The sequence below is a fragment of the Trachinotus anak genome, unplaced genomic scaffold, assembly GCF_046630095.1.
Source record: "Trachinotus anak isolate AG129_WGS33_773 ecotype Australia unplaced genomic scaffold, CSIRO_AGI_Tana_v1 ptg000024l, whole genome shotgun sequence".
NCBI lineage: Eukaryota > Metazoa > Chordata > Actinopteri > Carangiformes > Carangidae > Trachinotus > Trachinotus anak.
This window is the reverse complement of record NW_027273875.1, coordinates 109,495-134,369: the sequence shown is the minus strand read 5'-3', so window position 1 is coordinate 134,369 and position 24,875 is coordinate 109,495. Positions and strand designations below refer to the sequence as shown.

At 41.1% G+C, this 24,875-nt stretch overlaps 1 protein-coding gene across 1 annotated transcript in view; it reads right to left on the bottom strand.

The window, feature by feature from the left end:
* Positions 1 to 11,619, bottom strand: part of LOC139607990 (actin-binding LIM protein 3-like) — a 44,298-nt gene extending 32,679 nt beyond the window's left edge. Inside the window, exons 1-2 of the mRNA XM_071461390.1 lie at positions 11,095 to 11,619; positions 7,580 to 7,744 (exon numbers count right to left, since the gene is read on the bottom strand). Coding sequence (XP_071317491.1) covers positions 7,580 to 7,744; positions 11,095 to 11,113 — 184 coding nt within the window. The 5' untranslated portion in view covers positions 11,114 to 11,619. The remainder of the gene's footprint in view (positions 1 to 7,579; positions 7,745 to 11,094) is intronic.
* Between the last annotated feature and the right edge of the window lie 13,256 nt (positions 11,620 to 24,875).

The window sequence follows — 24,875 nt, the reverse complement described above, 5'->3', positions numbered from 1 at the left end:
GCTGTCGTGCAACTTTAAAATGCCAGCCTGACCTTTATCAGGCTGCCTGAGACTTAAGACATTCACAGTGGAAGAGTAACAGATGTAGTAACACCCACTCTCTCTTGTGTATGACCTGTACTCACATATTGTACATCACTGCACACACACACAAACACAAACACATATGCATACAACATATATTTCCTATTGGGTAAAAAATTGTGATGTGGAACAAGTCAACCATTCATTTTTTCAATAACCCAGTGGGATTCAAAAGAAGGAAGGATAAGGATTCACCAAAGTTGGAGTTTGAGGTTTTCAGCCAGCTACGATGACATTATCTATCCAAACCTACATAGTCATATAAATACACTTATTTTTACTGTCTCTGTCTCCCACCGTCTCAAATGGACACGCACTTGAGGATGGTAGCCAGGTCCCTCTCATCCTCTCTCACCCTGCTGATAGCGTTCACACATTCATCACTGTCTGAAAACTATTAAGCTGTAGAGGAAAAGAGGAAAGAGAGGGAGCTGTTCAGACTTGGCCTCTCTGGAGGGATCTCTGGGATATTAGGATTTCAGATCGCTGGCCAAATTTTAAGAACTGTCCTTACAGACTAAGATCCATGGCGGAGTATTTACACAGGCTGCACTTATTGATAGCGCTTTAATTTCTGTTTGGACATGTTGAATGTTGTAATTTTAATAAGCAAGACCATAAAGGAATATTTGAATATAGTTTTGCTCTATTTTGCTTCTCCCTGGTGAGCTGTCTTTCTTTTCACTGGTGTTTTTATTGGTCTAGTCTTATTCGCCATGCTAGCTGCTTGGCTCCAGGGATGAAAATGTCAGTCTGGTACACGACTTTTAATCCAGAATGAAATATTGCAGTAAGTGTTTGCCATGAAATTTTCTATAGTCATTCATGGTCCACAGAGGATGAAGCCTACTGACACTGGAGTCACTATTAGGTTCACCCTTGTAGTTTTAAGGGAACCATCTCAACAACTGTTGAATGGATTGCCATTAAAATTTGGTACAGACATTCCTGAGCCTCAGGATGAATTGTAATGAGTTCGGTGATTCTCTGACCTTTCAGGTAGCACCATCACCAGTCCAATGCTTTGGTTCATGACTAAACACCTGCAAAAGTATTGACATTCCCCTCAGCTTCAACTGCACTTAATGTTAAGTGCTAATTAGCAAATGTTAGCATGCTAACACACTAAATTAAGATGGCAAAAGTGAGCCCAACTTAACATCTGCTTCTAGCATTGTCATTGAGAGTTAGCATGCTGACACGCTGAAGTAGAGCTTCACAGAGCACGGCTGTAGACTCTGCTTTGTAGCATTTTTATTACATGACCACTGAGATGCTGTGATTGCATTTTTGTTTTTGTTTTTTTGTCTGGACTCTGATTTACAATTATTTAAGTGTTTTTGTGGTTGTTCCTCTGGCTTACTCTGGCCTTACAGGTATTACAAATTACGAATTGTGTTTTCTTAACTCATGGTGAAGAACTTCAACACCGACAGCATCTTGTGTGTGTGTGTGTATAGTTGTGTCTGTGCTGTTGTGCATGCAGGGCAAATCGTGGTGTGGTGCATGAATGTAAATTTGACTGACACATAAGTGGATATCTGAGACTGATCAGCCAATTCACCTGTTAAGAATTACACCAAATGCAAAGTGTCCAAAATTGTCTCTAAATAATTTCATTAAACAGAAGACTTCCTGTTACAGATTTACAGTGTAATTATAATAGAAGCAGAAAATGTCACAGCAGACAACCCCCCCAGAATATAAATGAGTATCTGCCTTCATGCTGCCATCCATTATTCCCTCTCTGTCACTTGACATTTTAGTCTTTCATGGAGAGTCAGGACAAATCTTCTCGCAGCCACTTGAACTTGCTGCTTGAAGCTTAATGTTAAAATAGGTCAAAGACTTGTCAGTCGCTTCCATGCCGGACCTGTCATGCGAGACCTTGTGACCTCACGTGACCTCACCCTGACCTTCCCTGGCCCCATCTGTTGTCCCAGACCCTGAAGGTTTTCTACATTTAGTCTCTGCTCTGTGTGATGAGTCAGCAGAAAGCAGACAGTTCCCGTTGCATCCAGCAGAGTCCTGGCAGCCAAATGAAGCCCGACAGTTCACACACAGCAAAGAGAGTCCTATACGCAGCGATTCAGTCCTATTGTATGTAGTGGTAATTATGATTCCGGTCAGTCATTAACAATATCATCTTTGATCACCAAGATGATCAAAAAATGTGTTTAATTTCCTTGTATTTGGTGAACTCACAGGTGATTGTTTCTGATAGACAGTTGATTTGGCAGTAGAGAGAGTAACAGCATTTTTATGACCATCTACAACCATCTAGAGAGTCATCCAGGCTCCACTCTGTCTCACTGTGTAGTGTAGTATACTGTTTACAGCCAGACTCCAATGAGACAGATGTCTATTACGACCCCAGGAATCCTAGGGGCAAGTCTGTGTGGGAACCTCTGACTTGTATGATGACGGAAATAACAATCAAAAGACGTTTAATAATTCAGATTCACAAGATAAATAAGAAATCACTGGGTGCAGAGCAGTTGCTAAGTTGAATAGAGCTTTTTGACTTGTCCACCACAGATGTAACCTAACTAATAACATTAAGTGCTGCTCTGCATTGCAGTAATTTTTGGAGCCAACAGTAGCTATTATTAATGTTATAAGTCCCATCTGTGCTGCTCCTGCAGTCAAAATGTCTGTAAAAAAGAGTAAAAAGATCTATGAATCTGATGAATGATAAAGACATAAGACTGCTGTGATGCTGTCAAGGCTGAAGGCAGCAAGATTTACTGTGTTAAGAAAGCAAAATGACAAGTGTAAGAGAGACGGGGAAAAGAAAAAACATCAGTCAAATCAGAGGCATAAGAAGGCTTTTCTTGCACTGTCTCAAATTTACTGACAGTATACTTTGGCAGTTGTTTAAATGAGCTTTTTGGAAATTTTGCTATTCATAGCCAATGTTAGCATTAACAGCTGTTTTCTTACCAATCTAGAATAAACATGCAAGTTCAGCATCAAACCAAGTGCTGTCTCCTGTGGTAGAAAGCAACGCCAATACTAACTTTCTGCTGAAGTTAGCATGCTAACCAGCTAGCCCCCATCCGTCCCGACTGTCACGTCACTTTCCGATACTGAGTCACTGCAGCAGCCAGTCTGCCCTGAAGAAGCAGCACTGCTCAGAGGGAGTTTTATAACTTCTTGTATTATAAATGCAATGATGGTTGAAGCTCTTGGAAAGATTGGTAAGTAAACAGCTGTTAATGCTAACATTGCCTATGTAGCAATACCAAATGGCTCCTTTTAATTCACTATAAAGATGATTTCTAACTTTCTACTATAGACTGAGGAACAGGTTAAACTAAGAGGAGACTTGTTGAGAAAGCAAACAGAAAACAAGGCCACAAATAAATAAAATAAACACAAATTAATAAATAAAGTGACGGTATTTCTCCTCCCTTTCATCCCAGTCTCTACTCCCTTCTTCTCTCTCTGCTCCACCAGTTTTATTCTTCACCAGCTTCCTACTTTCCTTTCCTTCTGCACATCAGGAGGCAGGTTCAGCTACAGTTCATTGGAGGCAGTGAAGTATTTAAACACTTTTGATCTACATAATGTTAACAGTGATTTGTAGCCTATTAGACTGAAGTGCTTGAGGTGTGGACACACATACATGTAAACACACTCAATTGGCAGAAAGACAGCACATAATGATTTCTTTGTTTGCTGCCAGCGGCTGAAGCAAAGGGTCGAGGGAGGCAAAGGAAGGACAGATTTGAGAAAAGGGGATATAAATGAAGATAGATGCATGAAACAAGAACTCCTGGAGGCCTGATACACATGTTGGCTGTCTCATATTTCTGATTTAGCCTCCAGAAAAAAAAACACACAAACAGAAACACTGACCCACCGTGCTAACGCTCATGCGAAGACACACACAAAAGAAAAGAGTGCCGCACAGCTGAGCTGATACAGCACAGTTTGTCCTTGAAGTCTCTTCTGAAGAAAGAGCCCGGCCAGGTCTGTATTACACTAACACTGATAAAACACACAGTACGTTTTCTCTTCTAAAACACAAACCTGCTACGAGTCTACTTTAAATTCTGTCGAGAAGGTGAAGCACCTGCAGTTGTACAATCCATCCAGATAAATTAGTGTGCACTTGTTGTACATCACCTTCAAGGAGACAGTCTATACCTGAATATAATACCCAAGAAAGGCTTATATAATAGATACACTGCCCTTTATCTCAAAATGGCTTGTGCGATGTTTTGATGCACAGTGAGAATCTGACTATTTGGGGTGTTTGTCCTATTTTCCAGTCTTGACTGAACTGGTTCTTTACAAAAGAGACGCTGTAAGGTCATAGATGATGTACATGGCTCAATTTTCTGGTGGAAAAAAAAGGAAGAGGAGAGAAGAGGAGAGGATTATTTTAGACATGAGGCTGAGAGGAGACGTGGAGAAAAGAGGAGGAGAGGCAAGATGGGAGTCAAGGGAGAGATTAGAGGAAGCTGAATAGAGAGAAAGCATCGTGTGTGAGGAGAAAGGGAAGCAGACAGCAAAGTGAAGGGATGAGGATGTGGTAGGAGAGAGGGAGAGACAGGGGGGCCCAGGGGAGGTATCAATGAGGCTATCGATCTGTCCATCCAGCACACGTCTGCCGTCCTGTCACTGTCTTCCCTCATTTATTTGCATCATCAACGTGGGATGGATTTCCTCACTGTAGCTTCTCTGCATTGGCATGAGTGTGATCAGGATGGACGGATGGATCAAAGAGGAGGAGGGGATAAAGGGAGAAAAGGGGAAGACTAACCATAGTCTAACTGAGGGATTACACTGGTACAATTATGTGACATATTATGGATTTGGGCTACATTGTTAACTGAGGAGTCACGACTACACACTTATAAACCCAGCAGGACATGGGGATAATCCAAAAATCACCTTAAAATGAACATATTCCATATTTTATGATAGATTCTATGAGAGCAGAACAATATCATTAGCAGAGCGGCATCTCCTCTATGTCTCCTGAAATTTCCCTGGTATGCATTTTGTACTTTGCCCCAATTCCTCTGACAGAAAGTTGTCAAGACATTTCACTCCAAACCACAACTATTAACCGCATGGTGACGTTCAAGGGGAAGTCGGTGGATCCACACAGTAGGATACCTCCCTAAAACATCTGTACAAAAGTCATGACAATCTATCCAATACATGAGCTCGCGGACCAACTGACTGACTGCTAGTGTTAAAAATAACCTTATAATTTAATTCATTGGATAGTTTGAGCTTCAAGGTACAAAGTACCCTTAAATGAGGATTCATTAAAATCATGAGAAAAAAGGATGCATCAAGTATAATAATAATAATAATCATTTTTAGCACATGCTGTTTGAATAATAAATAAATAAATATTCAGCCCAGTAAAACACACCAAACACACAGGGCTCATCTATCGCGCTCTCTTCTCTTTCTATTTCTCATTTATTCCAAATCTCCCCTCCTCTCCTCTCATTTCTCGCTCTCGCTCTCCTTGTTCCAAAAAAAGAAGAAGAAGAAAAAAAAAACAACTCTTCAATCCCAGTAGCCACACTAACAGGAGATCACGCTGTTTACCAAACAAAGACACACTGTAACTCTCTGACATTCACAGCTACAAGCAAAGAATGCGAGACAAGAGGGAGAGGAAAAAAAATAATGAGCAGAGGAGGAAAAAAAAAAGAAGAGAGATGCCTGTGTACTGAAAGCTGACGATTTGATTCCTGTCCACTTCATCAGCTGATGTCTACTTAGCCCACGGTCCATTAGCTAAAAGTCGTTAAGCTTACTCTGCAAGATCAATTCTCCATGATAGTAAATACTTTAATATCAAAGAGAGAACATTTCCATCAATAAATCTGACTTGTGTCCCCTCAGAAGGAATCAGTCCTGCTATTGAGCAAACAATCAGTCAATTAGCCAATCAATTATTCAACCGCACAAACAATCACAGCAGCTGTTTCAGCTCAGGTTCTTCTTATTCGTTCGTCTTATCTTGCAATGCTGCGCGATAAGAAAGACAGCCCTGCTCTTTGGTGCTTTGTGGCTGAGTGCATTCAGGCGATGTTACTGGCAGATCAAACAGAGAAAACTGTGTTGTCTTGCAGCACGCATTGGGACCGTGTGGGTCTCGGCCCGTGAAAGGAGGTTGGAGTCTGACTACGGGCTGAAAACCTGCTGACTGCACTGCCAAGCTAGCTGCTGACTCCAGACCTCTGTTTGTGCGTTCTGTCCCACCTGCTCACTGGTGGAGCTTGAACCGCCAAAGACACACTGTCACGAATACTCATAGTGTGTGCAACTACACATGACAACACAGACGTGCATGAATAAGAAAAACTGTGAGAGAGTGGTCTTTCAATTCCATATTTGAATACTGCTGGCTGGTATTTTATTTCTGCTTTTTTTTTTTTTTTTTGACAGATTGTGGGCTCACTGCTGACTGGTATGAGATTCGCCTCTTTGGTTTTAGTGGTGGATAGTATCATCTCTGCTGTGGTTCCAAGTGAGCTGAGGCCGTACCAATAGGTGACATGAAAACGCTGCAGATCAGACACTGCTCATTGCAGCCTGTTACGCTTCTGTTAGTTATTTTTCTGTACTTTTAGTCCGGCATCTCTTTGCTATCCTCCATTGTTCATGCTTGTGTCGTACTGAAGATGACATCACAATAGCTTTGTGCATCGTCGCTTAAGTAACGGCGCTGCATTGAGGGGTTACTATGTGCAGAGGAAAAAGAAGTACCTTTTTAAGTCGGTACCATGTGGTGGAAAAACACTTAAAGTGTCTGCTGTGAGAAAAAGGTCTATATTGCTGAAGCCCGGATGCCAGGAGAGTGAAGCTGTCTCACAGCTGGGTGCAGGGGTTGAATTCACCCAAGGTTAGATCATAGATGACTGCTACATAAGTCTGGCCTGTCAATCAGATGTCCACAAACCGATGCCAACAGACACCTAAATACTGCACAAGGACAGTCAAACACATGTGGCCTGTGCTGGCACATTTAGACACAAGCAAAACACCTCTAATTTTTAAAGGATCAAAGATCTCTCCACTTTCTATTCACTGTGGAGATATCACATGTCACGTTTTATTTCTGGTGACAGCGATGCCCAATTTACTGATGCCTCTGTGTCATTGAATGCCTTTTTTTTTCTTTCTTATGTAATACACTTTGTGACTGGCTTTGATCCTAGTAAAGTCACAATGCAGTTTCTATTTCAGTGAACACAGAAGCTATCCCCGATCCAATTGTGCTGGTTCCTTCTTGTCTGAGTAGTGGTAATTATTTAATATTTAATTATGCAAATTGACGTGGGTGGAATCCACACATGAAAGCCCGTGCATTAGTCCGAGACTGAAAAATAAATGAATATGAAAGATTGTGTGTGAGAGGAGGGAGTGGAGAATGGAAGAGGATGTGGGTGTTTGTATACATGTGCTGCATGTGTGTGCTGTATGAGCACATTTGCGCATATATATATATTTTTTTTACCTTGGCAGGTGAAGCAGTGAACGTGGAAGTGTGTATTCTTGACGCGCACCACCTCCCCACGACAAACCTCCCCACAGCGCTCACACACGATGGGCGAACTTCCCCGGCTGGAGAGAGGAGAGCTGCTGTTGTTGTTTCCTCCATAAAGATCTGACTGGTACTGAACTGTTGGGAGGAAAGATGAGGAGAGGGGAGGATCAAAAACATGTTACTTATTGTCATTTTGAGGCCTTTGCTTAACATATGATCAAAGTGTGATTAAAAATGTGGAACGTCTGCCTCAGAAAGATAAGAGATCTGATGCATTTTTTTTCCCAGACGAGTGTCTTGTTACTGAAACGTGACGTCCAAACACAAGCTTTAATGTGTAATGCCCATGTTTGTCTTATACAGTATATTAAATAGAAACAAAGTTAATATTATTTTTCATACAGTACAGAGGTTTTTTTCTCATCGGCCTTCAGATGACACTTTTTGTTTTATGTCACACAAACACTAAGGCAAATAGTCCTGGTGGATCAATCTGACAGCAAAACAAACCAACACACAATGACAAAGGATGGAGCAGACACACACACAAACACACACACAACCATAATCGCATTCACACTCGACTGAAGGTTTAGAGGAGATGAAGAAGACGGCTTAGTGATTGACTTTGTAACTAGTGGTGGCTCCTGGAAAGTCTGCCACTCTGCCAGGGAGATCAGCAGGACTTACAACCATTCATTACAAGAGAGCGGTTTAGCAGAGAGACAGACTGAGAGACAGGTGCAGAAAAAGACATGTATCTATGCTGACTGCTCATGGTGTGCAGGATCTTATATGTTTCAGGAAATATACAGTGACGTATGTACTGTATTACACGTCTAAATGTTCTCAATGTATTGTTGCAAATGGTGCAGATTTGCTATTATGAATATTACACTTGTAGCACATTGGAAATTAATACGCATTTATTTTTTCACTTGGCCAATTTCTTCTCTTCTCAGTTTGTATCCTCCAGCAACTCGCTCCTTGTGCATGTGTCAATAAAGCTTTGAATCTTGAATCTTGGCCCATGCCTGGTGGAGAAAATGACAAATACACACTATCAGGACAGAAAAGGGCACAGCGAGGCCGTGTGGGGATTACACCTCTTTCATCCTCACTTATGAAACTGGTCAAATCCCTCTTAGTGAAACAAGTCCTTTCTTTAGGCGATCTGAAATACACGCACACACACACACACACACACACACACACACACACACACACACACACTAACACACACACACACTCGTGGTAATACAAGACAAAAGAGCAGTGGAGGGAACAGATTTCACAGACGGACTGATGTGATTGATTTGATTTTGATTTGCTGCAACAGTTGGCTGTTGTCTACGCACTGTACACAAAACTGAGCAAAAACTCTACTGTGTTCTACTCAGTTTAATGACATTACACTTAAAGCTGCAGCTGCCCAGAGCATTATGCAATCGCAGCAAACAAAACATGTGGGCAGGTTAAGCCGATGACAGCAGGAGAGAGACAGAGACGGAGAGAGGTGTGGATCTATAAATGTTGTCAGGAGAAAAAAAAGGTAAAACTAGGACAGAAATGTTTCCTAACAAATTGTGTGTGTGTGTGTGTGTGTGTGTGTTTGCCATAGAAACTGGCATTGGTTTGGTAGCCAGATGGCAGCACAAGGACTGGAACCACAGATAGAGAAAGATCTGAGCCACCTGTGTGTGTGTGTGTGTGTGTGTGTGTGTGTGTGTGTGTGTGTGTGTGTGTGTGTGTGAGAGAGAGAGAGAGAGAGTCTGATTGTGGTAGCTGTGTTTATTATTAATGGTCATTTTAAATTACCATTAATAAATCTATTTACTCATGACCCAACAGAGGGTTTCTGATCCCAGGTTGAGAGCCACTGCTCCAGGTTATGACGAGGTCAGCTGAAGAGTGATTTATTGTCTCTTTTAGTTTGAATATGTCGTCGTCGGTGTAATTTTACAGTATTTCACATGAAAAATGGAAAATAAATTAGCATCTTAATCATCTGGCGACATCAGATTTATGATGTGACCCCTCTGGGGTCCTGACCCACAGCTTGTGAACCACTAATCAACAACATCAAAACTGATAAGAACAAAGTATTAAACAATCAATTTGACTCCATCTGTGTGACAGTCATCATACTTTGTGTCTCTTGGATGTTGTTTTGTTCCATTTTGACTTAACTCTGATGGGAAGTTCTGACTTTTTCCAAATCTACTTGTAATGATTTGATAGTTCTGAGCTGCAGTAAGAAGACAAAAAAAAAAGATCAGATCCAAATGATTTGATTTAAAAAAAAAAAAAAAGAAATTTAATCTCACCTCTATTTCTCTATGATTCTCCCTCAAGTGGCTTCAAAGTCAGAAAATCCATTTTATTCTGCGCTGTTTGACAGCATCACATCTTTATTCTGACCTTTGACCTCGGGGATAAACAGCCTGGATAAAGACCAATAAGCTCTCCCTTGGTGTCAACCAAGCCAGTCAGCCAAAAGATAATCCCCTTCTTGTCTATGGGAGGTTTTTGGGGTGACAGTCGCTCAGCCAGGGCCCCTCTGCTACGCTGACATGCTCGTAATTTAATGGCAGTGCAGCCCAGCCAGAGCCAGGAAATATAAATATCTGAAATATCTTCCATTGGTGGGAGGTATAAACCTGAAAGGCTGCTAGGAGGAGCTGCTTGATGGAGCAGTCTGCAGAGCCACTTTATTTTTGATTTTTGAAAGGTACATTTTGGGAATTAGTGGCTTCACATTAATAAAAACCTGCTTGATGTGCTTCTATGTTTAGATGTTGTGGCATTATTAATACATGTCCTAACCAGTGTCATCCAAGAATGTGCTCTTTTGTCTTGCAGCCAACAAAGCACAGCAGGCTTCCTCTCTGCTCTCCAAAATATCTGAATATCTGTCACAAGCTTCACTGACTCTTACTCATTATTGATCGCAGTAAATTCTAATTTATAAAAAACATTTTTGGCCAAAAACAAACAAAAACAAACAAACAAACAAACAAAAAATTTACATATTAGTTAAATAAAATGAAATGAAATTGACTGGCTCATGTGACTGTGGGAATTTCTTCAGTGGAGGAATCCCTGGTTGCCATCAGAACCACAGAAATCTTTGTCAATCCATACACACAGACAATCATGGAAACACTGATGAATGCTGCCAGATCAATACACAACACCACCCTCTGTTTCTAACCTGCACTGACAGGGAGCTGGATAATGACATGATGAAATACAGTGTCAATAAGTGGGTCAGCGATCAATAACCTCAGTGAGGGGCTGTTTATGTCTACTTCTGATTAAGCCCTCCCAGGACACTACGTTATTGATTAGGCTGAAGCGCGCACACACACACACACACACACATATGAACACCCACACATTCCCACCATCATCAACACACAGAGCCAACACTTGTGGACCTTAACATACACACTCCCGACCCTCACACAGCGCACATTACTCACCGTTTGTCGGTCCACTCATGATGTGAAGTGGAACAGCTTGAGTGATCCTCCTCAGAGTCCCTCTCAGTCACTCAACTTTAGGTTTCCACCGGCAGGACAGAAGCTGGAAATATGAGCAAAGCGCTCCTGTCAACTCTCTCTATCCCGGCCCGACTTAAAACTCTCCCTCCCTCTCTCTGCCTCAGTCTGCTCGGGGCTTTCCCCTGCTCCTCCCGGCGAGCGGATTATCACTGCCAGGCGGCAGACTACACTGCACCTCTCCACCCTGCGTAAAAGGCAGCCGGTTGTTGAGGAATTAAATCGAAACTGACGGCGCCACCATCCTCCTCCTCCTCCTCCTTCATCCTCCTCCTCCTCACGCCCTCAGCTCCTGCCGCTCCCACCCAACAAACCCCGGCGGTCCCGTGTTGAGGCGCAGAGGAGCCCATTCCTCCCTGGACCCGAACAGTCAGTGCGCTCCAGTGTTGGCCCGGATGCCTGTGCGCTCTGGTGTGCAGGCTGAAATGCTGGATGGTGATTTTTCTGGTGGAGAGTGGGTGGGTGGGTTGGGTGGGTGGTGGTGGTGGTGGTGGTGGTGGTGGGGGGTGTTGCTCACAGACCCGGAGCTGTCAGAGCGTCTGTCACCGGGCGGGACGGGCTGCTTTCATGGTGCGAGAGCGCCGAACAGCGTCTCAGCTCCACAGAACACCAGCCCAGCCTCGATGTACAGCCGCACTGTGGCTCCATACACGGCTCATAATTGCCACGACTCTCCATTGGGATTTTATATGAGATCTGCTCTGTTTGTAATTTGATATTTTGTCGGTCCTATGTGGTATCAATGTAATATTCCTGTAATGTCAGGAAAAGTGTGTCAACGGCTCTCAGCAGTCACTCAACGGTGTCACTTCAATATTCATATAATAATCCCACAATTCCTATTGGGATTGAGCTATTCCAATAACTTTGACATGTAAAACCAATTCTGACACAAGCAATCCTCTGTATCAATCATGCCTCCTGTGGAGTTTTTTTTTTTTTTTTTTGTTGAGCACATCCAAATAAATTGAATTTGAACATGAGATTTGCAGCTGTGCATCAGAGAGTAACACAGAAAACATCATCATACAGGGAGATCAGCGTGCCATTTACCAGTTGCTTCAGTATTTAGTGTCCATGGCTGAGGGGGCCCATGGACAAAAACTAGTTGTCTGTGCCCCTATTGACCTCCCACCCACTGTTTATGCTTTGTGCGTGCACCTTGTTGCCTCCAGGTTTATTTCATGTACAGAGGACACAAAAACCGGCCAGTACTCCTGTGTTGGACCTGCCACCTTGTTTTCTGTGCATCAGTTAGACTGTGGTCTGTGTGATTGTACAATTTCCTGACAAATTTGCAATTAATCAGATTACCAAACTCTGACTGACAGTGAACCCAGGCTCTTTGGGGCCCTTTTGGGGGGGGGGGGTGCGAGGCCTGGGGCAATTGCCAGATTTACCCATGTTGATCATTCAAATTTGTTGCTGTCAATGAAGCCTGTATCTGGATCTTAGAGAGTAGAGAACAAATCTGTGAAGCTTCTTGAAGGTGAGTTTTTAATACATGGCCTTAATGCAGGCTATTGGTATGTTACCATGGTAATTCTGCAGGTACTTTAACTGCATTTAAAGATATAAATATTGAGTTTATTGTTACTCATTTCACTGTAATGGCATCACTTTCATATTAAAACAAGGATATGAGTCATATTCTATTATAAGATACTATATGTCCTCTGTGGTTTCACAGTAAGACAGTTTCCCCCCGCCTTTACAACTGTCACCAATCAAAACAGAATATGGACACCAATAAAACAAATTTAAAACATGACTGCAATATTCCCAACTACCATTTAAGGTGCTCAATTAAATGAAACGATCAAAACTATTGAATGGAAAGCTGAGACATAAAATAACATAAAAATGACAAGGCCAGTGTCGGCTGCCAGAAAGCCCATCACAGAGTCCTTTAAGAAAGCAGATTAAAATTCTCGGGGGTCCATTCTCATTCAGAAGTTTTATGACATAATCACTCACAGCAGGTGTGTGGTGGACTATTCGTTGTAACTTTTCTTTGTGATGATGGAAACTGTTGCACTGTTCATATGCAGTATGTTCTCCCTACTGTGATATTTCAAAATGTCTTCTGTGGAAAAGGCCTATTGTCAAGAGTCAAAGCAGAGCCAGCATATTGTCACGCCACTGATTTCTTTTGCTTGTTTTTAATTTGAAACAAAAAAGTAAAAAAATATGTTGCTTTTCATTAACACAGCTTGTGCTGCTTTAAAAGCTACATTTTAATCGCTTTAGGTTCTGTGGGTTTGACAGATTTTTGTGTTACATTATCACACATTGTAAAAACCCACATTCATACATGTTTGCACAGATTTATCCCGGAGTTGTAGATCGATGGATATGTGAATAAATAGATATAAAATGAATAGATGAAGATAAAGTTGAGCAAAGTCAGCCATAGCGGCTACAATGAGCCCATCAGCTGTAGCTGCAAAGAAACACCAAAAGGTGGCAGTGTTTGTTTAGACAATATTCCTGGAGGCAGTGAGCTGTCAGGGTGTTGAAGTGTTACACTGTGTCCCTGTAGTTAAATGTCAAAATGGTAACTAGATAAGGAAAGTGAAATAAAAACCAGATTACTGTCCGCATGGGTTGCATGAGATGCACTTTGGGTAATGTAGTGGTGACACTAGCATCCAATATAAATGAGCCACCGCAATAATCCACTATAACAATTTAAATTTAGTATTTTAATACTCTGATAAATGTAAACATTAAAGCCACAGAGATTTTTTTGCCCTAATGATACAGTTTAGAATATCAAAAAGACTTCATATAGATTTCTTTGTTACAGTTTTCACTTTGTACATATTTTTCTTTTGTTAAGAAGTTGAGTGGTTTGAGATACAACAGCCGTCCTAGACAAAAACATGTTTATACAATTACATTTCAGTCTGTCCTGGCTCACTTCCCTGTAATTAAAAACAATGTGCAGGATACTTCCTGCAGTAACCGGCAAAAACCAACCAGTGGCGCTTCCTAATGCCTCCTGCTGATGTTTCTGCACAAGAAGGGAAACGTTTACGAACAACAGCTCCAAAATGAAAAAAAAAATCTTGAACAGTGAAATAAAGTTGCAGAACATTTCAGAACAGAATTCATAAAAGTCTTGCGGTGCGTGTGATGGTTTTGATCTTCTTTTTTAGTAAACATGAGTTCCTCCAGAAGTCTCCACGTCTGATCCCTGCAGTTTTTCTGTTGGGACATTCAGGTGTGATTAATGAGCCATTGTTAAGTCAGACTAGCCTGTTCAAAAGCATTTGGAACACAATGGAGAGATCCTTCAAAATAACAGTGTCTGTTAACTGCACTGTGATTTTACTATGTTGTGTTGCATTTCTCTGAGCATTTAGAACATTGTTTTAAGCTGTGTTTTAAGTGGAAGTTTTGAATTAGGACATGAAGTTTGCAATGCAGACGAGCAGAGTACAAACAGGTCGGTTTATCTCATTTGGGGCAGTGTTATTCTAAAAGAGGAAATACAGAGGTTTTCTGCTGACTGGGAAAGATGAAGTGACACTGGTGCTGGTCGGATTACATGAGGCTGATGGGGAAGTTGAAATAGTAAAGTATTACTAAAGATAGCATGAATATAGCAAAGATAGCAAATTCCTGACCAAGTATGGTTTATGTGAATGCGTGTGAACACAAAATGGTGATTAAATATCAGGAACATAAGATGCCAGCAAAGACATACTACACTTCTTCTGATGGTGCAGACGGACAAACACCGTTGAGGGTTTAGTAATGTCAGTGAATAATTTTATGAGCCTCCACTTGTTTCTGTGTCGAGTTTTATATCGTGGGCCACCAGGTAAGATAAACCAAATTAAACCAGCCGGGCTGTTTCATGGCACAAATACAGTGGGGCACCATCATGAAGAGGGCGCTGCTGTTCCAGTCATTTGGTTTTGCACTTACAGTAAAAGATCTTTTGGTGGGGTCGGGTGGGGTAGGGGTTGGGGAAGGGGTGGTGGAGCGGCAGCCACAAAAATTACAAGGATAAAACAAACGCACATGGTGTGGTGCCTAAGAGGGGAACAAGTAGCCATATCCTCTTGGACAGGAAGTGCCGGCTTTAGAGGAAATCTGGCATAACACCTATTAATACGACTATAGTGCGTCTGCCAGTCACCTTGACCATGCTTGTAGTTGCTTATTGTAATTATAATGAGGTTTAACAGCAACATAATTAATGATAAATAATAAGAATAATAGTTCAACCTGCATTAACTGATTTTTTGGCCACTTGGGGGCAACAGGAAGGAGCTGGAAGCACAAAACTGACATAATATCAGTTTATAAAATTGATGCGGCAAACTTGTTAACATAAATATGTTGAACATCTCCAGCTGACACAAAGCAACATTATCTTTAGTTCAGAGTTGTGTGTCTGGCCACGTGATGAATGTAAGTCTATTAATGAATTGCTCTGTTTTACTCTCCTCCAACAATCTTTCTATTTGCCAGATGTTCCATTATGTTCACCAGCTAGTCGCTAAGTTTGAGTGTTGTTTGATGTGGGACAGGTACCGTACGGGGGCTGAAACGATGCTGATGAGATTAGTGTGGGTGCACCAACACAGTAAAAACTGCAGGCCAGAAAACCAAAACAATGAGGTAAAAAACACTGCTCCATAGAAGTGAGAGGAACTGCAAAGGTAGGCGGTAATTATCTTGGGCTCACTCTACGTAACCACATTCAAACTGAACATCGTCATTTGATTCATAGTTGATATAAAAATATTGATTGGAGCAGCTTTAATTTTTTGGTTATGGGGCACCTTTAACCCACTAGAAATCAAAAGGACACATTTATTCATAGTTTGAGTAATTTCTTCCCCAAACTCCTCAGGCTAAAATGGATATCAGTCGTCAGCATTTCAGCCTCATTCAAAGAAAAAAAAAAAAAAACATGTATTCAAACAATTAAGGTCCATTTAGGTCCCATCCACAAGCATGAATCCATTGTTCTCCATAAATGATGCAGGTTTCCCCTGCCCCAGTGACACATGTATCATCATTTATCCATGTTTTGTCTCATCATCATGAAACTTTAATTTTACAGGACAGTACAGTTTACAATTGTTCCCCTTTTCAAACAACAGCACACTTAAAGACACAGTAAAAAGTGCAAAGATCAATCACTCCTCGGACAGACAGATGGATCCACGGACGTTCCTTGTGTGGGCACAGTAACACAATTATAGATCTGCAATTCTGCCCCACATTGTTTTTAAGTCAGAACATACAGTCACAATGTCTGACTCTCCTCCCATCTGAAGACAAAAGTTCAGTAGTGAGTATAAGCATCAAAGGTCCTGGTGCAAGCGGTGTGTGCGTGTGTTTGTGGGTGTGTCAGTCAGGAAATGGGACAAGTTGAAGGTGAGGTCACTAGTGTGTCTGTGTGTGTGTGTGTCTGAGTATAATTACTGATCTACCCCCCGCTTCCTACGATTAAAGCATCATGAATGGGTTCTTTATGTCAGGGTCAGGGTATGTTCTGTACAGTTAGATTTATTATTGATAATTCAGAATTTAGAGGTCGAAGGTCACACTACACACCCAAAAACTTTCGATTTATAGCTGCAGGAGATGAAAGTATGTCATATAAATCAAAACATATTCATATTCTTTCTTTAAATAAAAGATAAACCACACCTCATGTCTACAGATCTTAACATGGACAATGAAAAAGATGGTGTCGTTTCAACTCTCCCACGACGCGTCATGGTAAAATCACCTTAGCGTTTTCTCTGAGTGTGTCTCTCATCATATCAGATGGGGATTATCATAACCACCTCTCAGCACGTTGGTCTGTTATTCCACTGCACTGATGGTGTCATTTTTCACAAGAAAGATAAAAATCATCTCAGTCAGCTTTTTTTCCACTGTGATAACAATGTGAACACAGAGGAGACAAATAATTCAACTCCTAATTGTGGAAATCTGTACTTCTTACAACTCAAAATACCTGGTTGAAGCATATAAGCACTGTGTCACTGAGGTTTGCTGTTGTAGTAGATTAGACAACATCCCTCTTGGCTAACTGCCGCTTCCCTCTCTCACATCCTTCAAACCTGGGTGTGGAGCCAGTTTTTCACAGTTTTGGTTCTCATCCAAAGTAGCTGGAGCAGCTGTGTTTGGACTGACAGGAATCCTGTGAGCCCCTGGGTGCAGTAAAACAGTACTGTAAATGACGTCTCTCTCACTCTCTCCAGTGTCTATCGCAGACAGCGTCAGGCAAAACAAACCCGGAAGGTGACTTGGGTCAAGTGGTTTGTTTATGAGGTGCATTCACAATCTGTCAGCTGACTTTGAAGACGCAGTAAAATTAATACAGTCTGACCTACGTTTTAACTTTACTTAACACCATAAAGCCAACACTTAAATCTCTCTTTTAATTGATCGATTGTAGCAATTGTAAGTCATTCAGCGAGAAAAAACTGAAGACAATCCCTGGTTCCACCCTCTCCAATGTGAGGATTTGCTGTTTTTTTTTTTTTAATTTATGTGACTGTAAATTTAATATGTTTGGGTTTTGGACTGTTAGTCTAACAAATCAAGATAATTGAAGGTGTCACTTTTTAATTTTTCTGACTGAAAACTGAGGAGAACATGTCCAGACACCAAGTATGGTCGGCATTGAATGCTAACACTTAAGCATTATTATATACAGTATAATCTACAGTATGTTGCGTGACTTTGTGACTCTATAAGTGAAATTGGGTAAATAGCTGTTAAAAGAGAGACACTTGGAAAAAAAGGGTGAGAGGTTTCACAAACCGTGTCCCAAAACCTGGCAATTTTCTGTATACTGGTAAAACTGTCTCCCCAGTTAAAGGAGCACCACCTATTGAGCAGTTATGACCAATTTCCTGTACATAGTGACACTCACTGAGTTCGAACCCTATGAAAACAGACAAGACTGTCCTCTCGAGAAAAACAGCAGCATCAAACATTTAAAAAAAAAGAAAATGCTTCCGAATGTTGCGCTTATTTTTCAAGTGACAAGGCCCCCCTGTGTTGGCCGTAGTAACATCAGAAGCACCTCTGTAAAGTAGTGTTGAGAGGTGGAGCTCGTTTTGGTGGAACATTTGCACATGAGGAGGTGAGCACTGCCAGTAAAACAGCTAATTCCCCACAAAAGAAAATGCAACAAAAAAACAGCAAAAGACGTAAACTTTCAGCGTGTCGGTTGCTAGCTTTGAGAATGCTGTTGCACGTAAAGGGGATTTTGAAAACGGTAACAAGCAGATAACGGAAAGGAAGGAGAATACTGAATACTCAGGTTTACACCCACGGTCTACATCCAGTGGGTCAGACTACTTAACTCTGGACCATCCTGTTGTAGTCTGTCTCCTGTGAGACCCCCAACTGTGTGGAAGTGCTATGATTAATCCCTGGAGTACCCCTTTTAATATCAAAATAACATACTATTTTGAGTTACTGGTGGTTTCTCATCTGAAATCCTCCCGCACATTAATGCTGCCTCTTTTTTAAATACGTAGTGTCAGGCTGCCCTGAAAAAAATTCACCGAATGAATTAATCTCGGGCTAAAACAGCCACTTCTAAAGCTGTTGAAACGCTGAATGGTGTAATTCAAGAACACTTGATGCGTCTGCTGATCAAGAGGAGGTAAAAACTGCAGAGGATTGTTTGCAAATGGTACTTCAAAGGCAGTGACAAATGGCACAGGAGAGAAAGAAGGACACGGGTAAAAGTGTAGGGTGAGAGAGGCAAATGAGGACAGATGAAAGATGGGCTGCAGCGTACGAGAGTTACACAAGGGGGAGACAATGAAAGAAAGGAAGCGGAGAGACGGAGAGTGATGAGAGAAGAGGCAGAGAGGGGAGTTATGAGTGAGAAGGGAGAGGAGATGAAAGAGGAGAGAGTGATGAGGGAAAGAAGAAAGAGTGTCAGAAAAAGCAGATAAAACGAGAGCGTGAGCGAGTGATGGAGAGAGAGGATGAGGAAGAGCGGCAGCAGCGATGATGGGAGAGATAAAACAGAGGGAGCAGGGAGGAGAAGGTGCTGACTGGCAGAAAGAGTGTTTATCTTTCTGTTCCAATCCCTCCTGTCCTGATCTGTAAGTAGCAGACCTTTCATATTGCCTCTCCTTACCTGTCAACACACACACACACACACATATATAAGTGAACTCACCAGAGGTGGCAAATATAAGCTGAAAAAGTGATTAAGTGTTTATGACCCTGAATTGTTCTCGCCACCTCGTTTGACCCTTCCAGTCATCACATCTGTTAAAACAGCTCTCAGCCAGACAGAGGTGACGCTGGCGCTGTGAAGGTACATAAACATGAGGGAGAATGAAAAGAGAGGGATGAAAACAGCACAGAGGAAAGTGGTAAAAATGAACGCATGAGGGAGTCTATATAAGAGAAGTCGTTTAATGATTTAGAACTTTGGCACTCATATTCCCCTTTATGTGTGACACGGCATGAAAAAAGACAGATCCTCTGCACAGGAGAAGAGGAAGTATCCAGATCTTTTATCAAAGTAAAACTAATAATACAACCCTGTAAAAATACTCTATTACATGTGAAAGTCCTGCACTGAAAATGTTGCCCATGTGAATGTATGTAAGTAAAACAAGGAAAACGTACCTGTAGTATTAAAAGAAACTCCTATGACTGCTCTAGTATTATATATTATACATTAGGTTATTATTAGTCTTGCTTTATATGCATTAAAGCAGAATTTGACTGCTGTAGTTGTAGAGATGGAGCTAAAGATGATATGTTTTGCACTTGAAACATGATTTAAGCAAATACCTGATAAATCAGTTCGGCTGTGATGATTTATAATGTCTAAATATGTCTTATATGTCTAAATATATTTTCTGTGTAAAATCTAAAGATGTCAAATAATTGTAGTGGAGTGAAAAGAAAAATATTTTCATTTGAAATATAGTAGAGTAGTAGTATAAAGTGACATGCAACAGTAATACTCAAATACAAGTACCACAAATACTGTATGTACAGTACTTGAATAAATGTTTTTATTTTTCAAAACTACCCCTTTTGTTCTTAAACAGTCAAAACTCAACTGAGGTTAATGTCAGCCTCACTCATAATGCCGCACAGGTCTGGACTTCAACACCCGTATGTGATAATGATTTTTTTTTGGGTCAAGGTGGCCGGAAAAATTCTTTTCTGTGTTGTCCATAGCCATTGTCACATCTTGGTACAGGAAGGATGAGGTGTAAAAAAGCCAGACGAATTGTTGGATGTAGGATGTAGCTTCATGTAGTTCATGGAACAGTACAGTATGGTCTCAGTGGTCCCGATGCACATTACCCACAGGATATACTGAACAGAGTGGGCCTCTCTGAGAAGAACAAATACGCTGCACCAAAAACCCAGCTGAGGCTGGTAATGTGTTTTTTCCTTGTGGATATTCGCTCACTGCAAATGAGATTAATTATTGTTGTATTATCCTGCTGCGGACGCATGCACTGTATGTGTGAAATGTTTTCAACTGAGGTGGTGACAAACGTGTAAGATAAAACAAATGTGGCTCTGCAGGCAGTTTTTTCTGCTCTGCAACATGTGTGTAAGTGAATCAGAGTTGCACAATCTGAACCAGGCTGTAATACTGCAGCTGAGAAATACGTCTTATCTTCTGCTGCTTATCGGTACATTTCATCCCCAGGATGTTTGTGTGGTGTAAAATAGCTGCATTATAGACTGGTCCCACCACTGCAGCGAACCACTCAATACAGGAGCAGGCAATCTGTTATTTCTCAGGAAATTCTTTTTATAGCTTTTCACTGTGTATTGGATTCAGTGGAAAATAGCAGAGACGATTTCGGGAGGAAATCTACACAAAAAAAAAAGACCTTGAGAAACTGGCAAGAGTATGTGTCATACAAGCCACCACAGCATCCTCTCTTTTTTCTTCACGGTCATCTTAAAGTAATTATACTGGACTGATAATCATGGCTGGGGAATATATCGTAGCTTGCTTTGTGTCATATGATCCATTCACATGGACTCATGAAGTATTTTAAGTGGTTAAAGTCATGTTTAAGTCCAAGGTAAAAACACTCATTAGGTGTCCGGCAAAAAAAAAAAAAAAAAAAAAAAAATCCTTGTTGCTTTATTCTCTTTTCAAACACAGTCAACTTTATGGTTTTGAGACAACAAAAAGCAATCTGTACGGGTTCTGATACTTCACAAAGCCTGCCCTCAAGAAAACACAATTACACGCTGCTAATTGGTTTTTCCCGTTATATTTTGACAGGAACATAATTACTGCATGGATTGTGCTCTATGGGATTTAACACCCACAGTCTTTCCCTAACCTCAGCCAAGGGCTGTGAGTGCCAAAATATAACCATAACCTACCACAACAACCATGTCATATCTTTGACTGCAACAGAAGTAGAAAACAAATGAAAGACATCATCAGTTCGTGTTTTACAGGTATGTTATGATCATTTTGCAACTGGCTGGTCATTTAAAAAGCTTTACATTTCTCTAATATTTATTCGGTCTTGCAAATTAGCAGCACATTAATGTAGCAACCGTGTCTCCTGGAAATTATGTCTATGTACAACTGAAAATGTAATTACATTTTCTATTAACATGATGAGGACAATCCACCTCTAGTGACTACAGAATTATTAAGCCTTTTAATGTTTATGATTAGGCATGAACTCTGGTCTCTGGAGTCAACTCTTGTTGTACAACCACCATCCAGCCCAACCACCTTCCTGCAGCTCTGGTGCAGTGCACAATGTTGTGCGTCATTCAATCACAAAAAAAAAAACAACAAAAAAAAAAACATTGCTTCTGAACATAATCCAGCCACATTCACCCATTCACAATTGGAAAAACAGTTTTGTAGTATTCAAACGTAATTTCCAGGAGACAGGACTGTTGATAAGATATCAATGCATGTCAGAGCTCTGAGGTCACTCATTTACATTTTACTTAAATGGACTCTAGAAGGCCAAGCTGAAAAAACAGCCCAGAAGGAACAACAGCAACGAGGAAGCAGACTAGAGGAAAGAAATGGTGTACATATGGAAAAGCTATGATACCAAGGGATGGATACTTCAGCAGTTAGAGAGTGTGTTGGGAAGGGGAGACTGTGGAGAGAGAGGGAGAGGAAGGGATAGGACAGGGAGAGGAAGAGGTGTGGGGAGGAATGTGCTGGGGAAACATGCAAAGGTATAAACGAGACAAACAGTGAGAGAGAGAGAGAGAGAGCGAGAGAGCATGTACAGTACAAAGAGGCTGGATTAAAACGCAAAAGGCTTTTACCTGCTTGTATTATCTCACTAGTCAGGCCACCACTTTATGTTTTTACAGGCTCCACTGCCTTTGCACAAAGAGAGTGACAGTTCCTGACCTGAATAATGACTCCAGATCAGCTGGGTGGTCGAAACATAATTGACTCAGGCACTCAAGATGAATCATGGTGTTTAAATGAGCGCACACGTCATCACTAATCAGTCTTTTCTGGCCACATGACTGTTGCTCTGGGCTCTTTGTCAATAATGCCCCAAAAGACGCCGCAAAAAGAAAAAAAAAGCGATGATCAAAAGAGGAGGAGAGGCGCAGAATGAAACTGAAAGAAAGAGAAAAGAGACACCATGTGTTTCCCACAACAAAAGGAAGCACAAAATATAACTGGGTTGACATGAATAAAAACAAACAAAAAAAACCCCCAACTAAACGTCTTGTCTTAAAAATGTGACAAAACGTGGAACATCTAGTTGTGCATTCCTCTTCTTCTTGTTGACAAAAGTCTACTTGAAAAAAACAAAAAAAACGAATGATGATTTAAACTGACATAAACTCCTCCAGCTTCTCTCCTCTCGTGCTTGACTTTACTTTGGCCTCAAACACACACATTTCACATCATTAACACAACTGGGTGTTGATTAGGCAGCATGAATGAACGCTGTGTTTGTGATAGCTCGTTCAACTGCAGCCGCAGCCTCATCTGAGAGTGTGCAACACGTGGTGTGTGTGGGAGGCTCTTGTTGTGTACATGCAGGTTGTCATCTGCATAAAGGATACAGAACATTGTGTTCAATGACGCAAGGAAACAGATGGTTTTAACTGAGAATTTCACCAGGTACATTCTGTGGTATGTGCGGACATCTAATGGCTTCTGGTGTGTGAATATGGCTTCAGTGCCTCTGACTGAGGCTACGGGGCTAAAAATACTGGCTGACTGGCTGTAATAAAACATAAGAAACAGAAACTTATTTATATTTAGAATTTTTATGTGATTAAAAAAAATATCAATATTTAATGAAGGGTTGCATTCAGAGCAATTCCAGTGTATTTATATGTGCTTTTTGTTGCACTTCAGTATTTGGAGCATGTTTCCCTTAATGTTTGTCCTGTGTCCTTAGGGGCCACTACTGTATTGATTATACTGTATATTACATTGTATTCATTTGGTCGACATCTCTGTGCAAAATGACTTACATATGTAGGCTATGTGTATCATGTTGGGGCCAGGACATAGGCTTGACCAAGATAAACAACCACACGGTCATCAGAGTGACATTGTGGCCACTGTGTAGAGGAACTACAGTGCAATAGTCAGGCCAGAGTGTAGAGTTTAAATTAGGAGTCAAACAATATGGTTTCAGGGCCGATTCCGATACCAATTATTAGTAATCGAGGAGCCTGATAATTGGGACCGATATGTCAACACAAAACTACTGCTACTGGGGGTCAGAGTTTGTAATTTTCAAAAATGTGTCGAATTTGTTTTGCAGAAATTATATCCCACACTTAATTAGCTGTTTCAGTAACTGTAGTTTTTTTTATTTTACTTTATTTACACCCACAATCATGATGTGGCTAAATGTTAATGCCTGTACTGCAGGACTTGGCTTACAGACATATTTCTTTGACAGCATCTTCAGACAAACAGTAAAATAGCTTTGAAGAAGTGAAAAATCCAGGTTTGTGTCAAATCATTTACAATCAAGTCAATTATCCACGTAAACTCTGGAACAATGACCAGTGTAGTCAGTTTAAGTACCTGTCTGAGCCTGCTCTCATATCAACTATAAAGTAATACAAAAGTAATGCAAAGCAATTCATATTATACTCTATTCATCACATGAAACAAGACGCAGAACTCATATTACTGAACTACTGTGTCTTGTAGTCCAAACATTTCCCCTCAAGTTCCTCCCAGATTCAACATGCAGCTGTGGTTGCTGCAGTACATTGTGTGCTTGTTGTGGTTTCCATATTGTTTTATCTGACTACCACACCTTCAGGGGAGTATCTCAGTAAAGTATAGTGAAACTAACTGAAAGAAGAGTCTGACTGAGTAGGTTAGTGTATGGTATAGGTATACAGTATAGTTGGGTTTTTAAGTTGAAGACTTCTTGTTGTGTTTAAACTGCTGAACTGCTGCAGTGCAGCTGCAGCAGCCAAAAACAGTGTGGTTTTTATTTTGCAGCTCAAAAGTGTGAATGTTAAGCAGGATGTTGCTGAAAGAGAGCTCTGAAAACATTCCCTAAATACATAAAGGTTAAAAAACTTAGGTTTCCTAGGGGGCACAGAGTGGTGTCGAGCTGTCAGTGCACTGCAGACATGAGATATACACTAAAAGCCAATCCTTGTCCTCTGATTGGATACTGTCCTTCTGTGATGTCATCAGAGCTTGCTTATAAAAAGGGTGACGG